The sequence below is a fragment of the Anolis sagrei genome, chromosome 6 (genome assembly GCF_037176765.1).
Source record: "Anolis sagrei isolate rAnoSag1 chromosome 6, rAnoSag1.mat, whole genome shotgun sequence".
Taxonomy (NCBI): Eukaryota; Metazoa; Chordata; class Lepidosauria; order Squamata; family Dactyloidae; genus Anolis; species Anolis sagrei.
In genome coordinates this window covers 130,267,138-130,293,898 of record NC_090026.1, presented here as the reverse complement: position 1 = coordinate 130,293,898, position 26,761 = coordinate 130,267,138, and the positions used below count along the sequence as shown (strand labels likewise).

The 26,761-nt window shown below is 43.1% G+C and overlaps 1 protein-coding gene across 2 annotated transcripts in view; it reads right to left on the bottom strand.

The window, feature by feature from the left end:
* Nucleotides 1-1,069: 1,069 nt before the first annotated feature.
* Nucleotides 1,070-26,761, bottom strand: part of KLHL18 (kelch like family member 18) — a 35,421-nt gene continuing 9,729 nt past the window's right edge. The window contains exons 2-10 of one of the 2 annotated variants that reach the window (XM_060782711.2): nt 20,382-20,512; nt 19,028-19,168; nt 11,887-12,085; nt 11,341-11,501; nt 7,539-7,675; nt 6,464-6,701; nt 4,464-4,568; nt 4,237-4,348; nt 1,070-2,019 (exon numbers count right to left, since the gene is read on the bottom strand). In XM_060782711.2, the coding sequence (XP_060638694.1) occupies nt 1,633-2,019; nt 4,237-4,348; nt 4,464-4,568; nt 6,464-6,701; nt 7,539-7,675; nt 11,341-11,501; nt 11,887-12,085; nt 19,028-19,168; nt 20,382-20,512 (1,611 nt within the window). In that variant the 3' untranslated portion in view covers nt 1,070-1,632. The remainder of the gene's footprint in view (nt 2,020-4,236; nt 4,349-4,463; nt 4,569-6,463; nt 6,702-7,538; nt 7,676-11,340; nt 11,502-11,886; nt 12,086-19,027; nt 19,169-20,381; nt 20,513-26,761) is intronic. The other variant, XM_060782712.2, reaches the window with a different exon arrangement.

Sequence of the window (26,761 nt, the reverse complement as noted above, 5' to 3'; positions counted from 1 at the left end):
ACAAGGGGGGGAAGGCTTGGATTGCGGGGTTCTGTAGGGAAGGATAAAAGGATTTGGGGGTGGGGAAGGTAAATCACTAGGGAGGAGGAGTAACAAGGTTGCCCTATAGGTGAAATGATATAGGGATTGGGGGAAAAAGAGGGAGGAGAGATAAAAATAAAAAATTTTAAAAAGAAGAAGAAAAGAGAGAAAAAACATGAATAAATAAAATTTGGGTGTAAAAATGGAAATTGCAAAAAAGTGTAGAATAAAAAATAAAAATAAAAAAGGGGAAAAAAGGGAGAGGATACAAATAAAAATTTTAAAAAGAAGAAGAAAAGAGAGAGAGAAAATGAAATAAAAAATAAAATATGGGTGTAAAAACGGAAATTGCAAAAAAGTGTAGAATAAAAAATAAAAATAAAAAAGGGGAAAAAAGGGGGAGGAGAGATAAAAAATAAAATTTAAAAAAGAAGAGGAAAAGAGAGAGAGAAAATGAAATAAAAAAATAAAATTTGGGTGTAAAAATGGAAATTGCAAAAAAGTGTAGAATAAAAAACAAAAATAAAAAATGGGAAAAAAGGGGGAGAAGATATACAAATAAAATTTAAAAAAGAAGAAGAAAAGAGAGAGAGAGAGAAAAAAATAAAAAATGGGTGTAAAAATGGAAATTGCAAAAAAGTGTAGAATAAAAAATAAAAATAAAATTTTCTTGTTATTTGGCTTCCGAATCCAGGGTATTAGTTTCTTGGATATTATTGGGGTGAAAATGGAATAACTCAAATACTTGCAAACCAAGCTTGCTAATCGAACGCCTGATACTTGGTTAACAGACATTGGTTCCTTTCTCCCACCCTGGACATGCCACAGGTATATATATACACTCCACTTGCTTTAACACCATCAGATCCTCTGGAGATGCCATTGGCCACAGATGGAGGCTGAATGGCAGGAGAAAATGCTGCTAGAACATACTGGTCATACAGCTCGGAAACCACACAACACCTATTGTCCTATTTTTATACCAGGCATGGGCCAACTTGGGCCCTCCCTCCAGGTGTTTTGGACTTCAACTCCCACAATTCCTAACAGCCGGTAGGCTGTTAGGAATTGTGGGAGTTGAAGTCCAAAACACCTGGAGGGAGGGCCCAAGTTGGCCCATGCCTGCTTTACATCTTGGGTGGGAACCCCAGAATGATGCGCCAATGTCTGCTAGGACTCGAAGTCTACCAACATCAGGATGCCCGCATCCTTCCAAGCTCTGTTTCATGCAACACACGTCACTATTCCATCAAAACTCCCCACAAATGTCATCACAAATGAACCAGCGCAGCATCATGGAAGGTGAAGGAAGGAATGGCCTAAAGAAGCCAGAAGCATGTCTGTCAGTGAAGGAGAAAGCGGTGGGCAGCCTTTGTTCAAGTAGCCCGAACCTTCGAACCCCCTTCGCAGGGACGTGGTTCCGTTTTTGTGCGTTTTCCCCAAAGGACAACGTTCCAAGCACCTTGAGATGGGGTGTACCTCTCTTGGTAGAGTAGACGTCCGTCAACCGTCCCTTTGTGACGAACGGGGTCTCTTTCTTGCCTTGTCAGTTATGGTGCGCATGAATGACCGACCGACTGACCGACCCTCGCTCCTGTCCACCCGGCCTCCTCAGATGGCCATGAGGGGAATGCACCCGACCCCGACCCCTCCCTCGTGGCACACCATGGGGGCCATGAACGTCCAGCGGTTGGTGTCCGGGTCGTACATTTCTACGGAGCTGAGGTTGGACTGTCCGTCGTAGCCCCCCACGGCGTAGAGGCGGCCACAGTTCGCCACCAGCGAGACGCGGCTGCGGCGGGTGTTCATGGGCACGATCAGGTACCACTGGTCCGCCATGGAGTCGTACACCTCGGCGATGCTGAGGAAGCCACAGCCGTCGTAGCCGCCGCAGACGAACATCTTGCTGCCGAGGGCTGCGGCTCCGTGTCGGCAGCGTTTGTTGAGCATGCTGGCCACCGGATGCCACGACGCCGTGTGGTGGTTGTAGTGTTCTACCTGCAGAGGAGGCCAGAATGGAATGTGAGAAACAGGAAGACCAGAGGAACAGGTACAGACTTGAAAATCTCCAAAACAGTATTGACAGTTATATCGCAAAGTGGACAGGCAACCTGGGCCATACCATTGACACATCGGAATGGGAAAAAATATGGAAGATAAAACTAAAATGGACCAACTCCTACAGCCTGAGAGAGAACTGGATAAAGATGATGTTCCAATGGTATTTAACACCTAACAAACTAGCCAAATATTACAAAAATGTAAACGAAAGATGCTGGAAGTGCAAGGAGAAGAAGGATACCTTCCTACATCTTTGGTGGACTTGTGAGAAGGTTAAGAAGTTCTGGACGGAGGTACATAGAACAACAACTAATATACTGGAATTACAAATAGAAAAGAAAGCAGAATATTACTTATTAGGTATTTTGGATTTGGAGATCGACAAGAACAAAGATAGACTTCTATTCCACATGGCTACGGCAGCAAGACTTGTACTAGCAAGTAAATGGAAAAACGAAGAAATCCCAAAACTAGACGACTGGAGACTAAAGTTAATGGACATAAGGAACATGGACACATTGACCCAACACATAAGATCAAAGCAAACTGCAAGAGAAAATAAAACGGACTGGTCTCCAATCACAAACTATCTAGATGGAAACTAAGGACGTAAACAGGACAGGGAGCAAATAAGAGAAAACAGAAGAAGAACAAAGAAGACAACACAAGTACTAACCAATCACGGGGGAAATAATGAGTAAACAAAAAGGATACCACAATACTAACACACTCCACGTCTCACACCCCAGCCACTGCACCCCCCCCCGCCTCTTTCCTACTAGATAAGGACTGTCCCGTACCCTGCTTCCTACCCTTTATCTCCCTCCCCTACCCAGTAGTTAGGTACCTACCCTCCCGCCCCCATCCCCTCCCCCACTACACCCCTGCCCCAGCTTTTAATATACAGTCACTATGTCAATGATTAACACCTGATTGATGTAATGACAAAGAAACTCACAATAAAAATGAGAAGAAAAAAAAAGAAAATCTCCCAGAATAAGTTATGCACAGGAAGCGTTTGGGCTTCTTATAGAACAGTGGTTCCAAACTTGTGGTCCATGGACCACCAGTGGTCCCCAAGAACTAAAATATGTTCTGCAGTCTCACTGTTACTACACCATCGCAACAAGAGCCATCTGGAGGTGTTCTGTCGCACGCTGGGCCTGTAAATAATTGTTTCTAAATAGCACGTGTGACTTGAGCCCAGCGGGAAGCCAGGGGCCCCTGAAGAGAAGTTTTCAGAGGTTTACCACCACAAATAGTCTTTAGATGGCTTGTGAAGTATAACAAACTCCTTTATTAATGAACAATCAAACATAAACTTCTCTTGTCTTCAGAAAGTTAAACAAATGATTCCAGGCTTTTATGCAACTGGTGACTTGCTAATCTTGTCCACGAAGGACAGGCAATTGTCTTCAATAACTAATTTTTTGCTTTAAAGGAAAATCCCCCTTTTTAACTTCTCCCGGGCTGACTGTAATCTAATTCTTACTGATGTGGGCTCCACTACCGGGTCAAATTGCGTCTCGAACACCGAGTGGACCTATCAGTAAGGTTAGTAGATTCTCCAGCGGGAGTTCTTTGGTCTTTAGGGCTGTTTCCCTGGAAATCTTTGGAGACTCTTAAGACTGTTCTCCCCCGGAGAGTCTTAAGGGTTGAAGCTTTTGTACAGGAGAAGCTTGAACACGTCCTGTACATTAGCTTTCCTTGTTGAGACTAACTAAAAAAATGGCTCCTTTCCCTTCCCAATTGCCCTGAGCAAGGGGCGGAACCAAAACTTAACAATGATGGACAGGTGACTTGCCCTATGACTGCAACCAAAGGAAGCCACCTAACTGCAGAAACCCAGGGACCTTGGACTGCAAGCAAACATTTAATACAAAGCAAATAAAATTGGAGCTCCTGGTACAGCCGTACCAGAACAGGAGGGATTTGCATGTTTTTGAACTGCTAGGTTGGCAGAAGTTGGGTTTAACAATTATTATTGTTAAATCCCTTTCAGCCAATTAAGAACCTATTCACAGTTTTGCTGGCCTATTTGCAAAGGATGTTTTAAGGCTAATGTAAGGTTATGACAACTTTCCCTAAACCCTGAAATAAAGCAGGAAAGAAACAGGTAACTGGCCTAAAATAGATCAGAAGAGCAACACTCACGCTGTTGAAGATCTGGAGCCCGTCGTGTCCACCAGAGACGAAGATCCGGCCTTCGAATACCGTCACTCCGGCCGCGCTGCGGTTGGAGCTCATGGGGGTCACCACTGTCCACCTTCCCAAGAGAGCGACAAAGCCAGAGAGATGAGCGGCAGCGGGCATTCAGAGCCATTGCCGCACGGGCAGAGAGTAATGCAAGGAGGTTGCCAGTGAAGTTCAGAAAGACTCACCGGTCTGTTTCAGGGGAATATGCTTCTACCGAGTTGAGGGAGGAAGTGCCGTCGTACCCGCCGCAAACGTAGATTTGTCCGTCCAACACTACCGTCCCCATGGCACTGGAAATAAGCCACAAATCTCAACAGTTAGTGGGACAACTGGCCAGTAACAAAGGCCTTAAAAACACTGATTTCATCTTCTAGCCCAGTGGTTCTCAACCTGGGGTCCCCAGATGTTTTTGGCCAACAACTCCCAGAAATCCCAGCCAATTTACCAGCTGTTAGGATTTCTGGGGGTTGAAGGCCAAAAACATCTGGGGACTCCAGGTTGAGAACCAGTCTAGCCCATTCTGTTTCAAATAATAATAATAATAATAATAATAATACTTTATTTATCTCCCCGGGGGGACTTAGGGCTGTTTCCAAGCAACAACATCAAAATATACGGAGTCACAACATGAGCAAAAAATAAGAGTAACACCAACATAAGCATGGAATATCCAACAACTCATAAATATTAAAAGAAAAAATCCTGCCTGCTCTTCATGTCATTCAGAATTCAAAACGATCTTGACAGATTAGAGAGATGGGCCAATACAGTACCTCTTCCAGCAGTTCTACCCAGACAGTATTAACTATGCCTTCTAAATCACATTCTGTGTTTATTGCCCTTTAACATATTACAATACCTGAGACAAAACGTAAATAACAGACAAACACAGAATGTGATTTAAAAGTCATAGTTAAAACTGTCAGAGAAAACCTGCTGGAAGAGGTACTGTATTTACTCGAATCTAACACTCACCTTTTTTTGGCGAAATTACCTTGCCAAAATTAGGATGGGTGTGAAAATTTTGGTCTGGAAATTGTGATGCGCAATAGATTCAATGGCACCTTAGACTCAAGTAAATATGGTTTTGGTGTGAAAACTGAGATGTGCATTAGATTCAATGACATATTAGACTCAAGTAAATATGGTTTTGGTTTGGAAATTGAGATGCGCATTAGATTCAATGACATATTAGATTCAAGTAAATATGGCTTTAGTTTGGAAATTGTGATGCGCATTAGATTCAATGGCACATTAGACTCAAGTAAATATGGCTTTGGTGTGAAAACTGAGATGTGCATTAGATTCAATGGCACATTGGACTCAAGTAAATATGACTTTGGTTTGAAAATTGAGATGCGCATTAGATTCAATGGCACATTAGACTCAAGTAACTATGGTTTTGGTTTGGAAATTGAGGTGCACATTTGTTTCAATGACACCTTAGACTCAAGTAAATATGGTTTTGGTTTGAAAATTGAGATGCGCATTAGATTCAATGGAGCATTAGACTCAAGTAAATACGGTCTTGGTTTGGAAATTGAGATGTGCATTTGTTTCAATGGCACATTAGACACAAGTAAATATGATTTTGTTTGGAAACTGAGATGTGCATTAGATTCAATGGCACATTAGACTCAAGGAAATATGGTTTTGTTTTGGAAACTGAGATGTGCATTAGATTCAATGGAGCATTAGACTCAAGTAAATATTATTTTGTTTTGGAAATTGAGATGCACATTAGATTCAATGGAGCATTAGACTCGAGTAAATATGGTTTTGGTTTGGAAATTGAGATGCACATTAGATTTAATGGCACATTAGACTCAAGTAAATATGACTGGTTTAGAAACTGAGATGCGCATTAGATTCAATGGCACCTTCGACTCAAGTAAATATGGTTTTGGTTTGGAAATTGAGATGCACATTAGATTCGATGGCGCGTTAGATTCAAGTAAATACACGTAGGAGGTCTTCAGGTGCATTTTAAATTCGGACAGCTTGTTTAGCTCACTTTAAGGTCACTATACTTCGGAAATGACTCGAAGGCACATAATGACAGGACATTGGGGAAAATGGGCCATCAAGTAAAAAACCAGGCTACTCTGACTCTTCACTCGATTCTCCAGACCAAAAAGCACTCAGACTGCACAGCCTTGAATGAGCATACCACAGGCACGCATACCTTCGCTTGCTGTTCATGCTCCCCACTTTGGACCAGGTGTCGGCCTCTGGGTTGTAGACTTCCACGGTGCTGAGCCTCAGCTGCCCGTCGTAGCCCCCAATGGCATACAGGAGCCCGTTCAGCACCGCCACGCCGACTCGACTGCGGGCCGTTGTCATGGGCTGGCACTTCTCCCAGCGGTTGGCAATGGGGTCGAAGACTTCCACCACGTTCAGCGAGTCGCCTGCGTAGAAATTTGCTGCTCACATTTTAAAAAGTGACCACCAGAAGGAAAAGCTCACTGATACTGCTCAAATGGAATTGCAGTACCGATTTGTGGGTGTTGCGGGGTTTCCGGGCTGGATGGCCGTGTTCTAGCAGCATTTTCTCCTGACGTTTCGCCTGCAGATGCAGGCGAAACATCAGGAGAAAATGCTGCTAGAACACGACTATCTAGCCCGGAAACCCCGCAACACCTGAGTAATTCTGGCTATGAAAGCCTTCAACAATAAAATACTGATTTATTTGTTTGTTTGTTTGTTTGTTTACTATATTTATATTCCACCTTTCTCTAAACCCACACAAGGTGGTTTACAGACAGGAAATAATTCAACGCTTTAATAACAAAATACGATTAAAAACATTTAAATTAAATTAAAAACAAAGTTAAATTACATTTTAAACATTAGAATCACTACAAAACCACGCTATTCGCAATCATAATCCAGATCATTCTAGTAGTCGTTGCATGTAATTGTACTTTGTAACCACTTTAGCCTCATTTGTAGGTGTGAATATGTTTTATCGTTTTCTCCCCATCACTGAAGAAAATACCTAATTCTATCCCAGTATTTGCACATCGTGAAGCATTTTGTGAAATTATTCTGTGCAGAAACATAGAAGCAAAAATTGTATTCCTTTGCAGAAAGATATGTTTTGCACCAAGCCCAACGATTTTTCTCAAGGATTTCTGTGCAAAATAACTCTTCCTAAAATTTGCAAATTCCTTTATGATCTTCCAATCCCTACAAGAGAGGCAGCTTTGCATGCTTTTGAGGAATACCATCCCTGATAAGATGACAGAATTGAAAGATACCTGCAGAGTTGAGTCCTCCGACGGCGTAGATGAGTCCTGCGATGGAGGTGCAACAGCGGGGGCGGGTTTTGAAAGCCGAAAGGTGCGGCTGGCGCTCTGGCATGAGGTGATAGTCTTTTGCTTCGTCCACCAGGTCCCTATGAATCAAAGAGTTGGTCAGAAGTCAAATGTGCCTCCTCAGTCCTTATCTGGAAGTCTGCCAACCAAATTATATATAGATGCAGGTGAATTTTTAAAACAGGAAATATCTTGAAACTGTTTCTTCAATTGTTTTTGCTGCCACCTTTTTGTTTGGTATTAAGGCTGAGTTGTATGTGAAGAGTATATTTAGTAACACCCTTTTGTGTTACAATAGTGTTTGTTTTATTTAGAGGCTTTAAATCACAATGACGTTTACACCGAGGCTGTTATAGAGTGTTAACAATAAATAAAACCTCACTACCTCTGAGGATGCTTGCCATAGATGCAAGCGAAACGTCAGGAGAAAATGCCTTTAGAACATGGCCATATAGCCCGAAAAAACCTACAACAACCCAATAAATAAAACGTTTATTTAACAGGCTTAAACTTCTTCTGGTACAAATGCGTAGTGGTTTCAGTAAGTTAATGGTACATAAGCTTCTGGTTACGTTTGATGTACAATTCTTAGATGGATTCTGGGTTCAAATCTTGATGTTAACAAAACAGGAGATTATCTCAGGAAATTAATCACTGATAATGATTCCAAACAAAATTCCCCCTTTCTGGAACCTAGCCAATAGCCTTTGGCCTAGCCTTCCTCGGGGACAAAGAACAGACCACAAGCAAGGTCCTTTTCCACTATCTGTGTTCCTAGCTAATTTCTCTAGCTCTTGAATACCACAAAAGATTAACCCAGCTCTCCTATCTAACACCAACCAACTGTTATCACCAACTAACAAACTCCCAACGAACAAATTCCAACTGCCAACTCAAGCCTCAGTTCAAAAGGTACATTTTTTTCGTTTTGAATGCTAGGCTCCGCCCCCTGTTTCTAACCAATCCTGGCTGTCTAATCTCTGCTTCCTGGATTAGGACACGCCTCCTCTAGAAAACCCTTAACTAAGATGGCGTCTCCTTGTTTCCCTATCCTAAGATGGCCGCCAGGGCTTCGCCAGGCCCACATTCTAGCTGCTTAAGGTAAGGAGTTCTTTGAGGTCTCTTCCAACTCTAGGATTCTATTATTCTAAGAGCCGTAGCAAACTAGGATTTTGCGAGAGCAAACTAAGCCAGCACGAGCGATGCTCCGCCTCTTTCTCCGCCTATTTCCCTTTGCTAGGGCAGCGTTGCGAGCATACGCTCGTGCCGCAGCAAACTACAGGAAGCTTGCGCTCGGGCTTGCTCCGAAGCCCCGCCTCCCCCCCCCCAGGCTGCTCTCTCTCTTGCTAGCGTGCCTGTTTTCCATTGCAGAGGGCAGGGATGCGAGCGTACGCTCACTCTAACATCCTCTCACCTTTTCCTGCATTATGTTCAGAATGGTTTGGAGTGTGTGACAATGATCTCTGTAAAGAAATACAAGGCTGGAAGCACTTGGAAGCTTCCTGCTTGTCCTGAACTTGAAGGATGGAGAAGATGAGACGAAGAGAACATTAAGACTACGCTCTTACTTCCAAAATCTGTATTGCCTGGAGGAAAATAGACTGGACTAGAATAGAATAACTTTGTTGTCACTGTACCTCATACAATGAATTAAAAGCCCTCCCATACACATTATATACTGTATATACTCAAGTATAAGCAGCCCTGAATATAAGCCGAGGCATCTAATTTTACTACAAAAATTTGGGAAAACGTCCTGTCTCGAGTCTAAGCTGAGGGTGGGAAATGTGGCAGCTACTGGGAAATTTCAAAAGAAAAAAACCCAATAAAATTACATTAATTGAGGCATCCGGAGGTGAAATGTTTTTGAATCTTTACATGAAACTGTAATTTAGGTAAGACTGTCCAACTCTGATTACTCTAACCCTTTTCAATGTAAATGTACTTACATATCCTTCCAATAATAGTAGAGAGTCAAATAATAAATGTAATAAAATAATAATAGAATAAAATAACAGAAATGTAATGTAGTAATAGTAATAATAGAGTAAAATAATAAATGCAATAATAATAAATATAAAATAAATGTAATAATAATAAATATAGTATAATAATAAATGTAGTAACAATAAATAGAATAAAATAATAAATGTAATAAAAATAATAGAGTAAAATAATGTAAATGTAATAACAATAATAGAATAAAATAATAAATGTAATAAAAATAATAATAGAGTAAAATAATGTAAAGCAAGCTTGTTTTCTGCTGCCCTGAGACTAGGACACACAAAAATGGCTTCAAACTACAAGAAAGGAGATTCCATCTGAACATTAGGAAGAACTTCCTGAATGTGAGAGCCGTTCAGCAGTGGAACTCTCTGTCCCGGAGTGTGGTAGAGGCTCCTTCTTAGGAAGCTTTTCAACAGAGGCTGGATAGCCATCAGTCGGGGTGCTTTGAATGCAATATTCCTGCTTCTTGGCAGAATGGGGTTGGACTGGATGGCTCATGAGGACTCTTCCAACTGATTCTATGATTCTAAGAAATGTTTTTGAATATTTACATAAAACTGTAATTTAAGATAATACTGCACAACTCTGATTAAACCATTATTCTAACCATTTTCAATGTAAATGTGCTTATGTATCCTTCCGATAATAGTAGAGAGTAAAATAATACATGTAATAAAATTAATAAAAGACTAAAATAATGGAATTGTAATGTAATAATAATAGAGTGAAATAATAAATGTAATAACAATAAATAGAGTAAAATAATAAATGTAATAACAATAAATAGAGTAAAATAATAAATGTAAGAATAATAATAATAACTAGAATTAAATAATCTATATAAATAAAAATGTAATGTTCGTTTGTGGGATTAACAGAACTCAAAAACCACTGGACGAATTGACACCAAATTTGGACACAAGATACCTAACAACCCAATGTATGTCCTTCACTCAAAAAATTGATTTTGTCATTTGGGAGTTGTACTTGCTGAGATTTATAGTTCACCTACAATCAAAGAGCATTCTGAACCCACCAACGATGGAATTGAGCCAAACTTGGCACACAGTTCTCCCAGGGCCAACAGAAAATACTGGAAGAGTTTGGTGGGCAGTGTCCTTTGCTTTTGGAGTTGTAGTTTACCTACATCCAGAGAGCACTGTGGACTCAAACAATGATGGGTCTGGACCAAACTCTACACGAATACTCAATATGCCCAAATATGAACACTGGTGGAGTTTGGGGAAAATATAATCTTGACATTTGGGAGTTGTAGTTGATGGGATTTATAGTTCACCAACAATCACAGAGCATTCTGAACCCCACCAACGATAGAATTGGGCCAAACCTCCCACACTGAACCCCCATGTGGGCCACAGCAATGCGTGGCAGGGGATGGCTAGTAAAAGTAATAATAATAGAGTAAAATAATAAATGTAAGAATAATAATAACTCGAGTAATATAATAGATGTAATAGTATAGAGGGCCCAAGTTTGCCCATGCCTGGGTTAGAATGCTCTCTATAACCCACAGTTTTTCATTTAATTTTTGGTTCCTTAAAAGCCTCAGATAATGCAATCTGTGCTAGGTCCTCTTAACCAACGCAGCTGTAGTACAAACACTGCCCCAGGTTAGGATCTCACTCTTTCTGTGGTCTGTATGGGGAAGAAAATGTTTCACAATTAGGACTCCACACCTGCCATTGCTCATGGGGCTTCCTCCTGTCCCACCCACCTGCACTTGTGGCAGCTGCGGACCAGGTCATCCTGTTGCACGCGATCTGTGAGGAACTGGGGCCGGCAGAGAGGCAGTCGGATTTTGGAGAGGAGCTCGGGCAGAAAGGGCTCTCGGTGCTCGCGGTCGTACCTCACCCAGGCCAAGGCAGCTTCGAAGACCTTTCAGAAGAGAGATCGATCAGAGACGTTTCTGGTACAGCTTTACTGTCAAAGGCAAGGGATTCTTTTAGGTTTGGAGAAGTAATGCATGGAGAAGGCACTGGCAAATTACCCTGGCCAAAGGTCTGGAAGCCAAGTCTTGTGAGGAGCGGCTTAGGGATATTTTGCTTGGAGAAAATAAGGTTGAGAGAAGGGGACACATGAGAGTTGTGCCTATAAGCATAGACTGGGTGGCCATCTGTTGGGAGGGCTTCCATTGTGTACTCTTGTGTGGCAGTGGGTTGGACTGGATGGCCCTCATGGCCTTCTCCAACTCTATGCATCTGTGAAATGCAGAACAGGTGTCTTTTGATAAAGACCCCCACCTCTGAATCTGTCCGCTCACCTGTTCCTCCAGCTTCACGTTGAGCTCGTCCCTCGAGACCAGCTCCAGGACGTCCTCGAAGGAGAGGGCCAGGAACTCCTCCGACATGGAGACCTCCACAAAGTGCTGGTGGATGAAGCTGTTGGCAGCGTCGTAAAGTACGGCACACATCATGGTTTCGGCAAACTGGCGCACGCCCAGGCAGTTCTTTGGGTGAAGCCTTTGGCGACAAGCAGAGAAAGACAAATATGTAAGAAATATTGGGCATGCTTTGAGGTTCTTTTTCCCCTGGGTTATGACTGGAGAGGGACACTCGGAGATGCTAAATGGCATTTAAGGGCTGCAGGAGTGACACCCCAATTTTACCCCAATAAAGGAAGGCAGTCCTAGAAGAGGATGTGACAGCAGAGACATCTTTGATTAGCAACAGCTGGGGTTGCTTTGGAAGCCTCTTGAGCAGTGGTTCTCAACCTTCCAAATGCCGCGACCCCTTAACACAGTTCCTCATGTTGTGGTGACCCCCAACCATAACGTTATTTTCGTTGCTTGGAGTCTCAGAAACAGCCCTCCCCTTGGCTGAGAGGCTGGCCAACCACAGTAGAGGAGGGCTTTTGGGGGGAGGATTTACCCTGTGTTTCCAAAAAGGAAGAGAACGACAAGTGGAGAGATCTTCAGCCTTCTCTGCCAAAGGCGATCCTAAGACCATCAATAATATATATTTTCTGATGGTCTTTGGTGACCCCTCTGAAACCCCCTTGCGACCTCCCCCAGGGATCCTGATCCCCACTGCTCTTGTGGGTTCCATGATAATCCTGAATCCAACCTGGCTAGTGGAAGGGGAAGCATGTATGCACAGAACACATTGAAGCACATGAGGAAGCGGCAAACAGAGGTTGGGTAGACTTGCAAACATTCACGGCTGTGCTTTTGTGCACTTAACATTTCTGTTCATTGTGATTTACAGTTAGCAGCAAGTGTTTATTTGCTGGGTTGTTGTAGGTTTTTCCGGGCTATGTGGCCATGTTCTAGTAGAGGCATTTTCAACTGACGTTTCGCCTGCATCTATGGCAAGCATCCTCAGAGGTAGTGAGGTCTGTTGGAACTAGGGAAACAAAGGGTTTATATATCTGTGGAATGACCAGGGTGGGACAAAGGACTCTTGTCTGCGGGAGCTAGGTGTGAATGTTTCAACTGACACCTTAATTAGCATTTGATGGCTTGGCAGTGCCTGGGGGAATCTTTTGTTGAGAGGTGGTTAGATGTCCCTGATTGTTTCCTCTCTGTTGTTTTGCTGTTGTAATTTTAGAGTTTTTTTAATACTGGTAGCCAGATTTTGTTCATTTCTGTTGAAATTGTCCACATGCTTGTGCATTTCAATGGCTTCTCTGTGTAGTCTGACATGGTGGTTGTGAGAGTTTACATGTTTACATGTCACCCAGAGGACCTATGATATCAGCAGCCCCTCGGCTGTGGAAAGAGTGGGCCCCTGCCCTTTTGTCCACAGGCCTATCCGTGGTGTGGCTTAGCTCAACTAGCGCTTAGAGCGACACGCCTAACTTCCCCAGAGGCCCCACATTTTTAAAATTCCCCTTCTCTGACCAACAAAGAAGTGTGCGGCTATGCTTCCTTCTTCTCCCAGCAAAATGCCTGGACAGGATTCCACAAACGACTGGCTCAAAAGTTCTAAGGCTGGCCACTCAAGAGTCTTATCTTCCCCATTGTGACCTTTATCTCAGGCACATTTTGAGGAGGCATCTGTGCCGGAGGGAGCAGACCTTTGGTTGAACCCGAAAAGAATGCAAAGTGCTTTGAAAAGAGAAAGGCGGCAGCTGCCATTGGATGGGAAGGGCAGCCCCATCTTCCATGCCAAGGGCTCAGGTTACTGGACCTGTGCAGAAGGGATTTCAAAGGCAGTGGAGCTACTTGGGCCTTCCCTGTAGCAACAAGGACCTCCAACTTAGAATCCTAGAGTTGGAAGGAACCACAAGGGTCATCCAGTCACACCAAACAATCAAAGCAACTGGAATTGAGGTTGTTCTTATTTACTGTACTAGATCTGAAGGAACACTCTCCTGATGTTCTTCATCAGTGGTTCCCAACCTTCCTAATGCCACAACCCTTTAATACAGTTCCGCATGGTGTAGTGACCCCCAACCATAACATTATTTTCGTTGCTACTTCACAACTGTCATTTTGCTCCTGTTATGAATTGTAATGTAAATATCTGATATGCAAGATCTATTTTCATCCAATGGACCAAATATGGCACAAATCTATATAAATAAAAATGTAATGTTCGTTTGTGGGATTAACATAACTCAAAAACCACTGAATAAATTGACACGAAATTTGGACACGACACACCTGCCAGGCCAACGAGTGAGCATCACTCATAAAAACACTGAAAAACACAACAGAAGGGACTTAAAAGGCCAAAAAAGCAAAAAGATGCTGCAGTGCATGCACAAAAACAACTCCCCCCGGCAAACAAAACAAACACACACACACTCTTTTTCAGACTACAGCTCCCAGCATCCCCTAGACCAGGCCCTTTAGGAGAGGAGGATGATCGAAATGCACTGCTTCCAAGATGCAAGCCTGCTTCTCCTTGGATTTCATTGAGACCATCCCAATCCATGCATATTTCCAATTTCCTATTCCTGGACTGCAACTCCCAGCAATCCTCCAGATAGACAAAATACATAGATTAGATAGAGATAGACAGATAGGTAGATAGATTGATCAAGAGGACTGCTGGGAGTTGCAGTCGAAGAATACGTAGAGAAGGAAAAACAGGGAGAAAGAGGAAGGAAAGAAACAAGAAGGAAGGGAAGAGGAAGAGAAGGAAGGGAAAAAAGGAAGGAAAGAGGGAAAAAAGGGAAGGAAGGAGAGAAAGAATGAAAGAAAATGAAAAAAAAAAGGGAAGGAGGGAGAGAAAGAAAGGAGAAAAAGAAGGAGGGAAGGTTGGCCACAGCAACACGTGGCGGGCACAGCTGAATACTGAATACTGGTGGGGTTGGGGAATGACTGATTTTGCCATTTGGGAATTGTAGTTGCTCCGATTTATAGTTCACCTTCAATCAAAGAGCATTCTGAATGATGGAATGGAACCAAACTTGGCACACAGAACTCCCATGACCATCAGAAAACACTGGAAGGGTTTTGTGGGCATTGACCTTGAGTTTGGGAGTTGTACATCCAGAGTTTTGGAGTTGTAGTTCACCTACATCCAGAGAGCACTGTGGACTATAACAATGATGGATCTGGACCAAACTTGGCATGGATACTCAATATGTCCAAATGTGAACACTGGTGGAGTTTGGGGAAAAGAGACCTTGACATTTGGGAGTTGTAGTTACTGGGATTTATAGTTCACCTACAATCAAGGAGCACTCTGAACCCCATCAATGATAGAATTGGGCCAAACTTCCCTCACAGAACCCTCCTGACCAACAGAAAATACTGTATTTTCTGATTGTCTTTGGTGACCTCTCTGACACCCCCTCACGACTCCCTCAGGGGTCCCGACCCCCAGGTTGAGAAACGCTGTTCTTGATTGTTTTGATATTTAAGCTGTTCAGAGCAGGCATTTAACATTGGGACCAAGGGTGGGGGATCGCAGGCATTAAAGCAATTCCTTACCACAGACTTAGTCATCAAATACTTGTCTGACTGAATGGAATGCTTTAATAATAGGATAATTGAGAAACTCTACTGAGCAAGTTGGGAAATACACCTTTCATTGGTTTTTTTACTTCACTACGGCCTTCCTATCCAGTGACAAAATTCCAACCTTATCAAAGAACAGTTATAGGGACTTGACGTCAGGATGGACACCGAAGCAATAAAGATAGCTAGATTCTCTGCCAGATTTCCTCTTTTTGAAAAACACGCCATGGGAAAAAGAACTCTTTGATTAGATAACTCAACGTCTCCTCTGCAAGGTATTTTTATAGCCTTGGGGTTTCAAGCTACAAAGATTAACTTCATGGAAGACAAAACAAATGGATGATCACTATACAGCAGGCATGGGCAAACTTGGGTCCTCCCTCCCAGTGTTTTGGACTTCAACTACTACAATTACTAACAGTCTACCTAACAGGAAGGGCCCAAGTTTGCTTGTGCCTGCTATACAGTAATGCCTCCATACCTGCAGATCCCATACCTGCAGTTTCACGTGCCTCCACCCAAAGACAAAGCAATATCTCTAGGAGTTTGTGATGTCACCCAGAAGCTTCCACAGAGTCTCACTGAAGGACCTAGCAAATTCTTAGAGAGGATAGCTCTCAAGGGATCTCTGGGCCCTACAATGCAACTCAATGGTATGCTGTGTTGCGGTTCAGATAATGACGATGAGGGGATTGGGATTCCAGAGCCTGGGAGAGTGGTGGGTGGTTCTTTCAATGAGGGATATGAAGGGATTTCAGGGCAAGATTCTATCTGTGAGATGGGGCTTGAAAGTGTCAGCAGATAGGGGGGCAACCTTTTGCCCACAAGGAGCTTAACAACCCCTGATAAAGACCTGGCAAACCAAGATGGCTGGTCTGAGGGAGCAGCTGGGCTAGAAAGGGATATCAGAATCAGTCCTGGGGAGAAAACCATCGAGCTCAGGAAATCAAGGAGGCTTCATAAGAATGAAGCACAGAGAAAATTTGGCAAGCCAGAAAGCCAAAGTCAAAGAAATGACTTCATGTTTTGCAGTCCTTAAAGTAGAGAGTTTCCCTTTGGGAATTCAGATCAGGCAATACTGCGAAGTTATGAGGCTATCTAGTCCTGTTCTAGTTTATGGGTTTAAGGTCTAAGATCTTGGGAGTTTTGGTTATGGGTTTTTCCGGATTCATGTTCATGTTTTGATTCTTGTTTTCTGGGTCTATGCTCATGTTATAACTCTTGTTTTCATGTACCTATTGGATTATATGGGTTGTTGCCTTTGAAGTGTTTTACTTCACACCATTTGGGTTGGGCTTTTGACTTATTGACTACTTTTTATTATTACCTGTTGGATTTTGCTTACTTCTTTTGGTAATCCCCCCCCCCCCCCCTTTTATATATATATACATTTACCAATAAACTGTTTTACTATTTCTTTTGGATTCCTGGTTGGTGCAAAGGGGAAGGTGAACTCTGGGACTAAAAGTGAAGTAATTTAATATAATTCAGTTGTATGAACTGGTTTCACGTAACTGCAGTCCAGCCACAACATATCTCTCCCTCCCGTCCCCCCAGTTACAGGGATCTTATCTTAACAGAACTGACTTCAAAGGAGGCAACTGCAACTCCTTTTGGTGTTCCATTTCTTCCCTAAAGAAGAGGAGTCCAGTGAAGCCACCATTACTCCTTATATAAAGGATACTAGCTTTACCCACCACGCGTTGCTGTGGCCAACCTTCCCTCCCTCTTTCTTTCTTTCTCTCTCTCTTTCCTTCCTTCCTTCCCTCTTTTTCTTCCCCTTGTACTTTCCCTTCTTCTTTCTTCCTTCTCTGTTTCTGTCCTCTCTTCCTTTGAACTTTCGTTCCATCTTTCCTTGTCTCTTTCCTTCCTTCCCTCCCTCTTTCATTCCTTCTTGCCTTCCTTCATTCTCTCCTTCCCTCCTTCTTTCTCTCTTTCTCTCCTTCCTTTCTTCTCCCTTTCTGTGTATATGTGTTTTCTGTGTGTATATATGCATATATGTGTGTATATATGTGTGTGTATATATATGTGTTTGCTTATATATGTGGTTTTGCGCATGCGTTGTAATATATTTTTTGTTTTCCGGCTTTTTAAATCCCTTCTGCTGTGTTTTTCAGTGTTTTTAAGAGTGATGGTCACTTGTTGGCCTGAGAGGGGTCTTGTGTCCAAATTTGGTGTCAATTCGTCCAGTGGTTTTTGAGTTCTGTTAATCCCACAAACGAGCATTACATTTTTATTTATATAGATTAGCCGTCCCCTGCCACGTGTTGCTGTGGCCCAGTCTGGTGGTTATGGGGATTCTGTGTGGGAAGTTTGGCCCAATTCCATCGTTGGTGGGGTTCAAAATGCTCTGTGATTGTAGGTGAACTACAAATCCCAGCAACTACAACTCCCAAATGTCAAGATTCTATTTTCCTCGATTGATTATTCGTGTAGAGTTTCTTCCAGATCCATCATTGTTTGAGTCCACAGTTCTCTCTGGATGTAGGAGAACTACAACTCCAAAACCAAAGGACACTGCCCACCAAACCCTTACAGTATTTTCTGTTGGTCATGGGAGATCTGTTTGCCAAGTCTGGTTCGATTCCATCATTGGTGGGTTTCAGAATGCTCTTTGATTGTAGGTGAACTATAAATCCCAGCAACTACAACTCACAAATGTCAAGGTCTATTTTCCCCAAACTCCACCAGTGTTCATATTTGGGCCTATTGAGTATTCGTGCCAAGTTTGGCCCAGATCCATCATTGTTTGAGTCCATAGTGCTCTACCTGGATGTAGGTGAACTACAACTTCAAAACTCAAGGTCAATGCCCAGCAAACCCTTCTGTGGTCATGGGAGTTGTGTGTTTGGTTCAACAATGGAATTGGAACTCCCAAATGACAAAATCAATTTTTGAGTGAAGGACATACATTGGGTTGTTAGGTGTCTTTTGTCCAAATTTGGTGTCAATTCATCCAGTGGTTTTTGAGTTCTGTTAATCCCACAAATGAACATTACATTTTTATTTACATAGGTTTGGCAAGGAAAGCTCATTCTTGCACCAATATCCAATCAGAGACAACCACATTTTCACCTATAATACTTCTCACCTTCACAGTGGCAATGCCACTGTGAAGGTGAGTAATGTTTTGTAGTAATGTTGATGTTTTTGATGAGGATGTTTTTTGATAATGATGAATTGTGGATTATTTTACACTATATCTTGTATTTTGCACCTGTTTTTCTATGTTGTACACCGCAATGAGTCGCCCCTGGGCTGAGAATTGCGGTATATAAGCGAAGTAAATAAATAAATAAATAAATAATGCCAGCATCTCATGGAAGAACCTTCATTGAGGTATGCTTCTCTGTATTAAACGGTGCAGAAGGTGTTTGAAAGGGGAACTGGCCATTTTGGGGCCTTCCCCTCTTTTGCCAGGAGAGTGAGGGGACAATACCACAGCGCCATTCAGCTCAGCCTCCTTCCTCCCCAGGAAGTCCAATCTCCTCACCTCTCTCTGAGGAAGGAGCAGCAGGCATCCTTGATGTTCTGCAGCTGCAGGAAGCTGGCTCCCATCAGCAAGGACTGGACATTCTGCTGGTCTATCGCCAAGTGACCGTTGTAGGCAAAGTTGATCAGAGCTTCTAGTGCGCTGAGCCAGACAAAGAGAAGCGGGGAAGTATCAGCAGTATTCAACATTCACAACGATTACCACATCAAGCAAATTATACTTCTGAAAAAGGGAAAGGGTAAGCTCCAAATAATAATAATAATAATAATAATAATAATAAATACCGACCCACATATTTTCCTCAGATTGGGTTGTGGCTCAGCTGGTTGGGAGTCAGCTGCATTAAATCACTACTGACTGAAAGGTCGTGAGTTTGAAGCTAGCCCGGGTCAGAGTAAGCTCCCAACCATTTGTCTAGCTTTGCAGCCCGAAATATAGTTGCTTGTTGTTGTCAAGTAGGAAATTTAGATAACACTTATGTGGGGAGGCTAATTTAACTAATTTACAACACCATAAAACTCTCCAGCAGTGTGCAAAAGAATGAGGAAGTACTCCATCTGTGTCACAAGTGGATGGTGAAGCGACAGCTCCCCCGGTGGCCAGAATTCAAAAAGCATACCCTCATGAAGCTGGAAAGTTAAATAGCCTCTGTGTGTCTGTCTATATATAAAGACATGGCTCTGGGGCCAGGCGTTCGACTAGAGGATAGCGGCAATATGGAAAGGAATTTTGGAATTTTTAAAACATTGGATTCTCCCATTTTGGCTTTAGGGGCACGTTAATGTATTCTTAAATGAATGTATTGATGATTTTGTATAATGTTTTAAAAATGATTTTACTGTTTTAATTGTAATTTTATGGTGTGTATGCTGTTAGCATCATTTGATGCTTATGTGAGGCTGCCCTGAGTCCCCTTATGGGGAGAAGAGCGGGGTAGAAATGTACGAAATAAATAAAAAATTGTGTCTATGGCATTCAATGTTTGCCATATATATGTGCATTGTGATCCGCTCTGAATCCCCTTTGGGTGAGAAGGGCGGATTATAAATACTGTAAATAAATAATCACAATCTTTCAATAATGACATAAAGCTTCTAATTTTGGACCACAAAAATTGAAGGAAAAGACTTTAATACAGAAAAAATTGTAATAAACATCAGGAGAGAATGCTACTGGAACATGGCCATACAGCCCGGAAAACTCACAGCAACCCAGTGATTCTGGCCATGAAAGCCTTCGACAATGCGTTAATTCTCCTGTGTATATCCACCCTAATTCATTCGTCCACATGGACTGGGCAACTGCTTGGTCTGAAAGGCTGAGAAAGGCTGCGCCACAACCTCTGGGTCTGTACCTTGGGTCCATGCCTTGCATGACAATCTCGTCTTGCTTGCATTCCATCATGTCGTTCGTGAACATGGCGTGGAAATATGGGATCGAAGCCGCCAAGACGATTCGGTGGGCACTAAACTTGTGGTCTCCGACCTGGAAAAGAAACAGAAGAAGAAGTAGTCCACGCTCTGGTTACATCCCGTTTAAACTAATGCAACGCTCTCTACGTGGGGTTGCCTTTGAAGACAGCTCGGAAGCTCCAACTAGTCCAACGCTCGGCAGCCATGATTTTAACAGGAGCGGAGTGCAGGGAGCATACAACCCCCATTGCGACAACTCCACTGGCCCCCTCCTTCTTCTTCCCCCGCCTGCGCCCCCCACGAAAGGAAGGAGAGAAGGAGGGAGAGAAGAAGGGAAAGGAGGGCAGGAGAGAAAGAAGGAAAGAAAGAAAGGTAAAGAAGGAAGGAGAGAAGGAAGGATAGAAAGTGTGAGAGAAGAAGGGAAAGAAGGAGAGAAGGAGAGAAGGAAGAAAAAAAGGGTAAAGAAGGAAGGAAGGAGAGAAGGAGGAAGAGAAGGAGGGAGAGAAAGAGGGAAGGAGAGAAGAAAGGAAAGAAAAGGGTAGAGAAGGAAGGAAGGAGAGAAGGAGGGAAAGAAGGAGGGAAGGAGATAAAGAAGGAAAGAAAGAAGAGTAGAGAAGGAAGGAAGGAGAAGAGGGAGAGAATGAAATAAAAAAGTGAAAGAGGGGAGGAAGGAGAGAAGGAACGAAAGAGAGAAAGAGGGAGGGAAGGAAGGAAAGAGGCAAGGAAGGGTGGAACCAAAGAGTCAAAAGAGGTGAGAAAAGAAACATGTAGAGAAGGAAGAAAGAAGAAGGGAAAGAAAAAGAAAAAGAGGGAAGGAATGAAAGAGGGAGGGAAGGAAAGATAGGAAAAAAGGAGAGAAAGAGGGAGGGAAAGTTGGCCACAGCAATGTGTGGCGGGTACAGCTAGTTACATTATATTAGTTGATTGGTACCAAGGAGGGAAAGGGAAATCTAGAAGTGGGATTCAGACTGGGATCTCTGGCAAGGCAGCAAGCGCCGAGGGAAAACACAGGTTTGCGTGGAGAAAGTTTCTGGCTCCATCTCTGGCATCTCAGCTTAAAAGAACTGTAGAAACAGAGCCATCTAGGTATCTGCTTACAGCCTTTAGTACAGGTATGGGAAAACTCTGGCCCTCCAGGTGCTTTGGACTTCAACTCCCACAATTCCTAACAGCTGCTTGGAATTGTAAGTTATATTAAGAGTTTGTAAATGCTTTCTATGCATGGAGACTTTTGAGACACCCAATATAGTCTTTCTTAACAGAACACAGCCAGGTAAACACAGCCAGGTAAAAGAGTAAAAAGATTCATTTCCTTACAAATGAGAGATTTGTAATGAATGAGGTTAGGTATTTCATGCTAATTTGAAAAATATACACAGCTCCAGATCCCACACTGGGTTGATGTGCTAATCCTGCTTTGCATCCTAGCTCATGTTTTGCTTTTAAGATGGTTTTTGTAAGGTCATTTCGAGAGAAGGCAGCAAGTCAGAGAGAAGACGCAAGCACCACCTCCGAAAACAGGATGTACCTTGCTTTTAATTATTGCTCTCTGTAACAAGAGACTGTTCTCTGCAGAGCTGCATGCTAATAAGACCTTTGCCTAGGGATGCCTTTGGAGGAGCCACACTTTAGGTGCTCTGGAAGATGCCAGACCTGCAGCTCAAAATAGGCTCCGGAGACAAGGAAGCCTTTGTGGCCTTAATCCCCAAAAGGGCCCTCAGAGATCTGCATCTGAGTTATGAATTTGTCCTGCAAGAGAGGCCTGGAGGCACCAAATGTACTGGGACAAGGATATGAATCAGCCTGGAGTCAGAAAAGAAAGTCAAAAGCTATCATGTACTATCTCATTTATCTGCTGGGGTTTGGTTCCAGGCCTCCCTGTGGACACCCAAATCTCTCCTTGCTCAAGTCCCATTATATACCACTACCATCATCTGCAATCCCTTGTGTCCAAATCTAATTGCTTTCCAGGTGAACAGTCTTGATGGCGGGTCCGTAGGTGACTGTGGAGACCTATTCTTGATTCGCAAGTTCTTTCTTCCACAGTGAAAACATTGATTTCCAGATGGAAGACATCGGTTTCCAAACAGAAGGTGGTCCTGGTCAGGGTTGGCTTGAGGCACCTTCTTCCTCTTGACACGTTTCTCCCTTTCACTCCCCATTTGTTCCTCTTCAAACTCCACAGCACTGCTGGTCACAGCTGACCTCCAGTAAGTGTGCTCAAGGGCCAGGGCTTCCCAGTTCTCAGCGTCTATTCCACAGTTTTTATAGTTACCTTTGAGCCCATCTTTCAATCTTTTTTCCTATACACCAATATTGTTTTCCGTCCTTGAGTTCCGTCCTCCCAAAGTAACTGCTTTGGGAGACGGTGATCTTTGGGCATGAGGACAAAATGGACTTCAGTCTAGCAGAGTTCATGGCGTAGGAGCAGAGGAGCACGGCTTCAATGCTGGTAGTCTTTGCTTCTTCCAACACACTGGCATTTCTCTGCCTGTCTTCCCAAGAAATTTGCAGGATTTTTCAGAGGCAATGCTGGTGAAATCGTTCCAGGAGTTGAGTGTGACGTCTGTAGACAGTACATGTTTCGCAGGCATATAGTAGGATTGGGAGGACAACAGCTGTATAAGCAAGCACCTTATGAATGTCCTGATCCTCAAACACTCTGCTTCATTCGGAAGAATGCTGCACTACAGAACTCAGGCGGTGTTGCATTTCAGTGTCAATGTTGACTTCTGTGGAGAGGTGGCTGCCAAGGGAGCGGAAATGGTCCACATTTTCTAATGTTACACCATTAGGCTGCATTTCTGGCAATGCATGATTTTGTCATTTGGGAGTTGTAATTGTTGGGATTTTTAGCTCATCTACAATCAAAGAACATTCTGAACTCCACCAACAATGGAACTGAACCAATCTTGGCACACAGAACTCCTATGACCAATAGAAAACACTGAAAGGTGTTGGTGGGCATTGACATTGAGTTTTGGAGTTGTAGTTCACATCCATCCAGAGCACACTGTACACTCTAACAATGATGGATCTGGACCAAACCTGGCATGGGTACTCAATATGCCCAAATGTGAACACCAGTAGGGTTTGGGGAAAGTAGATCTTGACATTTGGAAGTTGTAGTTGCTGGGATTTGTAGTTCACCTACAATCAAAGAGCATTCTGAACTCAACTAATGACAGAATTCATAGAATCATAGAATCATAGAATCAAAGAGTTGGAAGAGACCTCATGGGCCATCCAGTCCAACCCCCTGCCAAGAAGCAGGAATATTGCATTCAAATCACCCCTGACAAATGGCCATCCAGCCTCTGCTTAAAAGCTTCCAAAGAAGGAGCCTCTACCACACTCCGGGGCAGAGAGTTCCACTGCTGAACGGCTCTCACAGTCAGGAAGTTCTTCCTAATGTTCAGATGGAATCTCCTCTCTTGTAGTTTGAAGCCATTGTTCCGCGTCCTAGTCTCCAAGGAAGCAGAAAACAAGCTTGCTCCCTCCTCCCTGTGGCTTCCTCTCACATATTTATACATGGCTATCATATCTCCTCTCAGCCTTCTCTTCTTCAGGCTAAACATGCCCAGTTCCCTAAGCCGCTCCTCATAGGGCTTGTTCTCCAGACCCTTGATCATTTTAGTCGCCCTCCTCTGGACACATTCCAGCTTGTCAATATCTCTCTTGAATTGTGGTGCCCAGAATTGGACACAGTATTCCTGATGTGGTCTAACCAAAGCAGAATAGAGGGGTAGCATTACTTCCTTAGATCTAGACACTATGCTCCTATTGATGCAGGCCAAAATCCCATTGGCTTTTTTTGCTGCCACATCACATTGTTGGCTCATGTTTAACTTGTTGTCCACGAGGACTCCAAGATCTTTTCCACACGTACTGCTCTCGAGCCAGGCGTCCCCCATTCTGTATCTTTGCATTTCATTTTTTCTGCCAAAGTGGAGTATCTTGCATTTGTCACTGTTGAACTTCATTTTGTTAGTTTTGGCCCATCTCTAACAAACGTGGCACACAGAACTCCCATAATCAATAGAAAATACTGAAAGGATTTGGTGGGCATTGACCTTAAGTTTTGGAGTTGTAGTTCACATCCATCCAGAGCGCACTGTAGACTCTAACAATGATGGATCTGGACCAAACTTGGCATGAATACTCAATATGCCTAAATGTGAACACCAGTGGAGTTTGAGGAAAATAGACCTTGACATTTGGAAGTTGTAGTTGCTGGGATTTATAGTTCACCTAAAATGAATGAGCATTCTGAGCGCCACCAATGATGGAATTGAGTCAAACTTCCTACACAGAACCTTCATGACCAACAGAGAATACTGTGTTTTCTTATGGTCTTTGGTGACCCCTCTGACACACCCCTCACGACCCCCCCAGGAGTCCCGACCCCCAGGTTGAGAAATGGTATTCTAGAGGCTTTATGGATTAAAATATGGAAGCTGTCGTTTTGTAAATTTGATCATCATAAACCAAACTGAAGAGGGTTGCAGGCATTCAATATTGGAACGAGAGTCCTTAGGTTCCAAAACTAAGCCTGCATCTCTGTCTTGCATAAGGAAAGAGAGAGTTCAGAAGTCATAGTAAGCAAACCAGCCCACAATTTACACAGCTTTGATGGAAATTTGTACGGTTCCTTTTCTAATCTTGTGGGTAAATGACATGACTAATCACTGATCCAAATGCACCAGCCCCATCTGTAGAGCCGCTTCAATAATAATCTGCCATTTGCAATTCCGCCAACCTTCCTGAATATTTTGCTTGATGTATGCTGCCTGGTGAAGCATTTATTCTAGCACCTGATCTTAATTATGCCAGCTCTTCCTTGTCTTTTTGATGTCCTAGCAGTATGGACTCGAGCTCTCTGGGGATTTCATAATCTGCAATTTCCTGAAGGTCACAAAGACGAGTTTCCAGGAATCCTGCATTGCCGGAAAGGCCTTCCGCTGCTTCTTCAGGTTTCAGTATGTTCCTGAAAGACCCATTCAAGAGTTAATCCAGTTTGCTGTCACAGCAAGTAAGTCGGGGAAAGGACATTATGCCCCAGAGGACAGATGAAGGTTCGCTCCCTCAAGGAAAAATCCTCCATTCTGTGCATAGTCAGCAAAGATCCCAATATCCATCACCGAGAAATGATGACAGAGGAAGAGAATGTCATGTACTGTACATGGTTTCCTTAAAGGCCTGCTTAATAACCATGAAAGACAAAGCCACCTCTATCCAATGCAAGTCCTGCAATGCTTTCCCAAAAGAGGATGAGATGGAAGATTGTTATCAATAACTGGGGAAGCATGCCATAAAGAACACAAGGATGGACCAAAGCAAATTGCAGCCTAAGGCCGACAAACACGGAGCATCGTCGTAATTTAAAGTACACCCAAGGATAGCTAGCAGCATGTCCCACAAGCCCTCTCTCCAAGTGCCAATACACGTTAGAGGCAATCTATTGAAGTGTGACTCACCAGCAGCAATGGCTGGTGAACAGGCCCTGATCCAAGGACTTGCACTTTTGAGTAGCACTGGCTTCAAATTGATTTGAATTTTAATAGAACAGACACATTTTAAAATCCTGTATTCTTTCTAGCAGCAAAGTTAATTTATTTATTTATCACGTCAGAAGCAAACTGAGGCTAGTTGTTGATAAAGCTTTTCCCTGACATTAAGTCCAGTCGTGTCCGACTCTGGCGGTTGGTGCTCATCTCCATTTCTAAGCCGAAGAGCCGGTGTTGTCCTTAGACCCATGATGGCAAGCCTATGACACGCGTGTCAGCACTGGCACGCGTAGCCATTTTTGATGACACACGGCCACATGTAGCCGCAGACAGGGAAGCATGGGGGCTCATGCCAAGAAGGATGTTTATTTATTTATTTATTTTATGTACTTTACTTGTATACCGCAGTTTCTCAGCCCAACAGGCGACTCAACGCGGTTTACAACAAGGATAAGAATCAATCAACAATATACAATTTTAAACCATAAAAGCATAATATACAATATTGACACAACAATAGACAACACAATGCATCTCATAACTAGAGTCGTGATCCAATCCGTCGTCCAAATTTCCATTCCTGTAATCATCACATTCATTGCACTGTTTAACCGAATGCCCGTTCAAACATCCAAGTTTTTAATCTTCTTCGGAACACCATTAGCGAGGGGGCTGAGTCGCCGATTTAGGCTGAAAAATGCGGTATAGAAATAAAGCAAATAAATAAATAATAAATACCTCCATAGGAAGGGTGTTCCACAGCCGGGGGGGCCACCACAGAAAAGGCCCTGTCTCTCGTCCCCGCCAGCCGCACC